The sequence below is a fragment of the Dioscorea cayenensis genome, chromosome 11, assembly GCF_009730915.1.
Source record: "Dioscorea cayenensis subsp. rotundata cultivar TDr96_F1 chromosome 11, TDr96_F1_v2_PseudoChromosome.rev07_lg8_w22 25.fasta, whole genome shotgun sequence".
NCBI lineage: Eukaryota > Viridiplantae > Streptophyta > Magnoliopsida > Dioscoreales > Dioscoreaceae > Dioscorea > Dioscorea cayenensis.
This window is the reverse complement of record NC_052481.1, coordinates 2164929-2171024: the sequence shown is the minus strand read 5'-3', so window position 1 is coordinate 2171024 and position 6096 is coordinate 2164929. Positions and strand designations below refer to the sequence as shown.

Here is a 6096-nt window from a genome sequence, read left to right as displayed (position 1 = left end):
TGATTTAAACCAACACCATTAATTGCAATTCTTGTCTTTAGGAGACATTCTTGTGCGTGTTTATGTGTGCATCTATTTTATCCAATTGTTATTGTTTTTATTATGTGAATATTAATTTTGGTGTTGTGTATTGATAAATTGAGGAGAAGTTTCTTGTGATATTATGTACTCTTGAAAAGATAACAGAAGGCTGTCTTGGATTTCTTGTGATATTTTTAAAATTAAATTCTTATAAAAATTATTTTTTGTGTATATCCAAACACCATTCCCGTTATGTAGAAATTTTTTCCGAAGTAAATTCCACCGAAATCATTTTCAAATCTTATGAAATATTTTTCTAAAACATTCTTCTACAATCAGGCGTAGTTTGGAGTTCCTTACTTCCACTAGGGAGGAGCAAGGTGGAGCATCATTTCAGGATGCTGGGCCCGATACGCATACTGGTTAGTTAATTGTATTTGAGGTGGGGGTTGGTGGGGTGGGGGAGGTTGCTCCTCATCTCGTTTTGTATCTTTTGATTTCCTTTTAGCTTTCTACATCTGCATGGCTCGCTTTTGGCGCCCTCTTCTTTCTCATGAGGGCTTAGCAGTATCTTTGTTTTTTCCCTTGCTTTTTAATGAAGTGGTTTATCCACCTTTTCAAAAAAAAAAAATAAAATAAAATATTTTTTTAAGAAAAAATTTATTATGCATCCAAACATGTCCTTAAACTATGATATTTCTGAAGTGTCCCACTCGTTTAACACTGATCAGGCCAATATTCGTGGTCAATGAGCCATTGAGGTTTTTTAACAACTCTCAAAAGAAATTTTTTTAATCACATAAATAAAATATATATTTCATAAAAATTAATTATATTAATTTATCAGTAGCCCGGCCCGCCTCGGCCCGGCCCTTGAGGGCCCTTTTTCACTGAGTTCACAAATCCAAAACCTCACAAACCATTCCTCTCCCGTCTCCATTGATGGCGTCCTCCTCCTCAGTCGCTCCTCCAGCTCCTTCATCAGGCGGTCACTACGAGGTCCCATGGGTGGAGAAATACCGCCCGGTGAGGGTCGCCGACGTCGTGGGCAACACCGATGCTGTCTCCAGGCTCCAAATCATTGCCCGCGAGGGCAACATGCCCAACATCATCCTCGCTGTAAGCCCCAACATTTCTATGCAAGATTAAGCTTTTTTGATCTTCAGGAGTGAATCGTAGTATTATATTTGCTGTTATTTTGATTTATGAGAGATTAAGATGCAGAAGACCATTCAAATTGAAGTTAGGGCTTATGAGAGAAATTTAGATGATGATGTGCATGCTTGCCCTGCTCATGATTATAGGCACACAGTCCCTGTTGTTAGGGTTTATGAAAGAATCTAGATGGCCTAAGGGCATTCAAATTGTAGGCAGGGCTTACTCACATGCGAATTATGTCATTGTAATTGAAATTGGAAATTTTTTAAAGAAAAAAAAATCAGTTTGTTAAGCTTGGTGGTTTGTTTTCAGTCATTCTTAGGGTTTTCCGGTAATTGGGGATGATGCGCATGCTTGCTCTTGCTTTTGATCTTGTGAACCATAGGTACACACTCTGTGTTATTAGGGTGTATGAGAGATACCAACAGGCCATGAAGCCATTCAAATTGTAGTTAGGGCTTACTGACATGTGGATTGTGTTTTTGCAATTGAACATGGAGGTCTTCTAAAGAAAAAGAAAAAGAAAAATAAAAATCAGTTTTTTAAGCTAGGTGGTGTTGTCGTTGGTGATTGTTAGGGTCCTCCTGGAACTGGGAAGACAACGAGCATACTTGCCCTTGCACATGAACTCTTGGGGCCTAATTGCAAAGAGGCAGTGCTGGAGCTGAATGCATCAGATGATAGGTGAAATTCTGGTTATTCTTATATTTTTTTTTTGGTAAAGTTTTGATCGTGTGCACCTTTTTCTCTTGGTTTGGCATTGTTGTGATACTTTGTTATGCAGGGGCATTGATGTGGTGAGGAACAAGATCAAAATGTTTGCCCAGAAGAAAGTGACCCTTCCTCCAGGAAGACACAAGATTATCATTCTTGATGAGGCAGACAGGTAGTTTGTGTGTTCATTCTTTTCCTCCAGAAAGAAATCTAGATCATTTACTCTTCACAATAGTCTTTGTCCCTGTTCTTGTTTGATGGTGAGAACTATGTAGTATGACATCTGGAGCACAACAAGCACTGAGAAGAACAATGGAGATCTATTCAAACACTACAAGGTTCGCTCTTGCGTGTAACACTTCGTCAAAGATCATTGAACCCATTCAGAGTCGATGCGCTCTTGTTCGTTTCTCTAGATTGTCTGATGAAGAGATCCTCGGGCGCCTTATGATAGTGGTAGAGGCTGAGAAGGTAATTTTTAATGCATTCACTATGTGTTCCATCTAGAATATTTTGAGCAACATTGGATGCACAGGGATATAACCTAGTCACATGATCATTTCAATTTGAGTTCTTTGGCAAGTTTTTATTTTGAAGATTGAAATCCTTTGATATTTTCTTCTCAACAGGATATGAAGTACATTGTTTCCTTTCGTGACAAGCAATTGCATTATTTTTTGTGGTATTTGTTGTTTTCATTTTTAACTAATACTATTAGCTATTATAGTTTAGTCATATTTTACATGATATAGTGTTATTTGATAAGCTTCCCCTCTTGAGACTTTTTAGATGCCATGAATTATAGTGCATGCACATCATATATATATATATATACATATCTTATATTCTATCCACCTGGATCTCTTAATTTTCTTCAAGGGATATATGTGGGGTGGGTAATAAGGATTTTTTTTTTTTTTGGGTAAACTTTGGTATAACAGGCTTTAGTCTAAATGTCATATCCAGGTTGCCAAGGTCTGATAACATGTACTTTTGGATTCGAGAAATGCAGTGGATCTTAAGAATAAAAATGATGTGATGTGAAACAAATCTATAATGTGATAATACCTTTTAAATGATCATGGGCATCAAATTGTTACTTGGAAGAATTAAAACCATTTTTTGTACCTATGCTTTATCATATTATTCGTTTCCATTCTTGTATTTTAAAAATGTCTAATGCAACGCATTCAAAAACTTTTCATTTTCATCATTGGTGTAACTTGGCACCCAGGTGATTTGTAGTTTCAAATATATATTTTTTTAAATTTTTTTTTTGTTGATATTTTGATGGGCTAGGCTAATGTAGATGTAAACATGGTGTGCACTACTGACGTAGTAGTGTCAATATCCGCATAGCTTATAAGAATCGAAGAAAACTGTTTAGTCTTGTTTAAGCTGCCATATCAACACACATATGACTTTATTTTTTTTATTTTTAAAAGATTGAAAATATTGTTTTAGCATGTTGATATGGTGCAAGTTGTCATATTAGCATGCCCTAGAGGGCCCCATATCCTTTGGGAAGAGAATTTGAAGCAGAATAAACATTTGATGATAAAAAAAATATTTAGTTTTAAAATTCTAAAAATATATTTTAAAAATCCTAAAAGAATTTTAAAAATAAAGAATTTAAAGCCATTTGTATGTCATAAGATTAAAAAATCCTACCTACATTTTTGAAAAATAATTTCTTTTTCAGTCTCATGGATGTTGGCATGGCAAGTTGGGTGAACAAGGCGCAATTATGCTAGCGTCATCAAACCATACCACCACAACAATAAGAAAAGACTAAAAAGTAAAAAATGATGTATTTGGGACTAGCTGGATGCCATTTGCACCAAGGATGATGATGAATGTAATTTGTATATAGAGTGGGTTAAACATATTTAATGTACAAGTATCATGTAATTGTAAGATACATGGGCAAAAATTGGTTTTAATACTTAAATTGATCTTGAATAATGAAAACTTTACAGTGTTCTTTTTGGGAACACTAGGGAGAAACAAAACTATTTCCCTTGTATATCATGTAATGGTTATCTAAAGCCGAATATGTTCCAGTCCTGATTTGTATGATATTGGCATATGAAAACCAAATGTTGATCTTTGTGGGAACACTAGGGAGAAAAGAAGCTTATTTGCTTGAATCACGTAGGGTGGTAGTTTAGTCTATTGGGTCATAAACAGCTTTGATCAAGTTCAAATTTTGCATGATAAAACTCAATGTAACATGTATAGCACAATAACACAAATAAAGATGTTTGTGAAGCACATGTAATGTTGATTGTAAAGTTTTTGTAGGTTTTGTATTGGAGGCAATGCTAATTATTATTTTAGAATTTATTCTTATTTTAAGTTTAATTATTTCTATAGTTAATATTATAAAATGATAAAATTAATTAATAAAATTATATTTAAATGGGTTATGCTGATCATTTATAGGTTAGACCAGTGAAACCAAGTATAACATTAATATTTTTGTGTATTAAATTTGTTGACACAATTATATATGAAACACGATTATACAAAACTTGAACTCACTTATTTCTCTTAACATGGAAACGGGTCATTTAACAATTTGTTACCTTTAAAATGGAATGTCTGTCTTGATTTGGAAGATGTATGTTTGTATCATAAGAACTATAAAGGATGGAATTAAAAAATTCAGTTTATGTGCCTTCCCTGATTACTCTGAAACTAACTCAGGCTTTCTATCAATTGGTGATGGTTTTATTGAAATATGTGATGAGTGCTGCCTCCTTGACCTTCTAGTGGGATTAATTATCTATTACCAATTCATGCATTCTGTATGAATTAGTGCTGCCTCCCTGATTTGTTGCTCTTTTCTTCAAAAGTATGGCATACAAGAGATAGAGTTAGTCAAGTGTACCTGGTGCAAGTGGTTCTGGTATGCTTAAAATTGCCCTCCTAGTTGGCTGATCCTTTAGAGGCAGTAGGACAAAAAATTTAATAGTATGCATGTTTACTGTCAAGTGCAGTTGGAACTTTCAAATTAAATGACACATCACCTGTGTTGTGAGGGTGACCTATCCAAAAGTCCAGGAAGAACCATCTTGCAAGTAGAATAGTTTATACTAATTTTTTGCTTGTAATGGGATGGTACGGAATGTTCATTTGCAAAACTTTGTGCAGTCAGAGTTATTTTTACTTTCTTAAAAATTTGCAGGTCGCTTACGTGCCAGAAGGATTAGAAGCAATCATATTCACCGCTGATGGTGACATGAGACAAGCTCTGAATAACTTGCAAGCTACTTACAGTGGATTTCGATTTGTCAATCAGGAGAATGTTTTCAAGGTTAGTAAAGCACAATCTTAAATTTTCAATATTATCTGGATTCATTCACTGGATCTACTGTCCCTTGGATTTAGGTCTGTGATCAGCCTCACCCATTACATGTCAAGAATATGATCCGTGATGTCCTTGAGGGTAAGTTTGATGATGCCTGCTTTGCTCTGAAGCAACTCTACGACTTGGGCTATTCTCCCACGGACATTATCACTACACTATTCAGAATCATAAAAAACTATGACATGCCTGAATACCTAAAACTGGAATTCTTGAAGGTAACTCTACTCAAGCATTTGTTTACTTATTAAGTTATTATTATCTCGTCTCAACAAATTTTGAGCTTTACTCATGAAGCAGGAGACAGGCTTCGCTCACATGCGAATTTGTGATGGTGTCGGCTCACTCCTTCAGCTATCTGGTCTCTTGGCAAAGTTGGCTGTTGCTCAGCAAACTGCAAAAGCACTCTAAAAACATATCTATAGCATAATCAATTTACTTTTACGCATGCATTCAGTCGATAGGTTTTCTGGATACGAGAGTTTTGAACCCTTGAGGGCATCACTTGCCAACTTTTGTGATCAATTAATCAAACCCTTTTTGCTTTTTCATGCTCGTCGGTACCTAAGCAGTATAATCATTGATCCGACAGGTGGGGCTTTTAAAGTCAGACATTATACAAAATTTGGCTCTTATTCAGTCTCTCGACTGTCGGTGATTAACATATACCCATCACAGCTGGCACGGATCATAAAGCACACATGATAATAAGCATGTCATGCTCCAGAACCCAGCAGAGGTACTATTTTGATTGCATTTTATACTCTCATATTCGCTTGTGCACAAGTTATATTTCGACGGTTTAAATCCACTGCTAGTCCCTAACTTACGAG

At 35.4% G+C, this 6096-nt stretch overlaps 1 protein-coding gene across 1 annotated transcript; it reads left to right on the top strand.

The window, feature by feature from the left end:
• The first annotated feature begins 944 nt into the window (after window positions 1–944).
• LOC120272416 (replication factor C subunit 4) lies at window positions 945–5814 on the top strand. The gene is made up of 7 exons (XM_039279240.1): window positions 945–1140; window positions 1757–1863; window positions 1964–2065; window positions 2169–2364; window positions 5084–5212; window positions 5287–5481; window positions 5564–5814. The coding sequence occupies exons 1-7, from the start codon at window positions 964–966 to the stop codon at window positions 5672–5674; spliced, it is 1017 nt and encodes a 338-aa protein (XP_039135174.1). The 5' UTR covers window positions 945–963; the 3' UTR covers window positions 5675–5814.
• The last annotated feature ends 282 nt before the right edge of the window (window positions 5815–6096 follow it).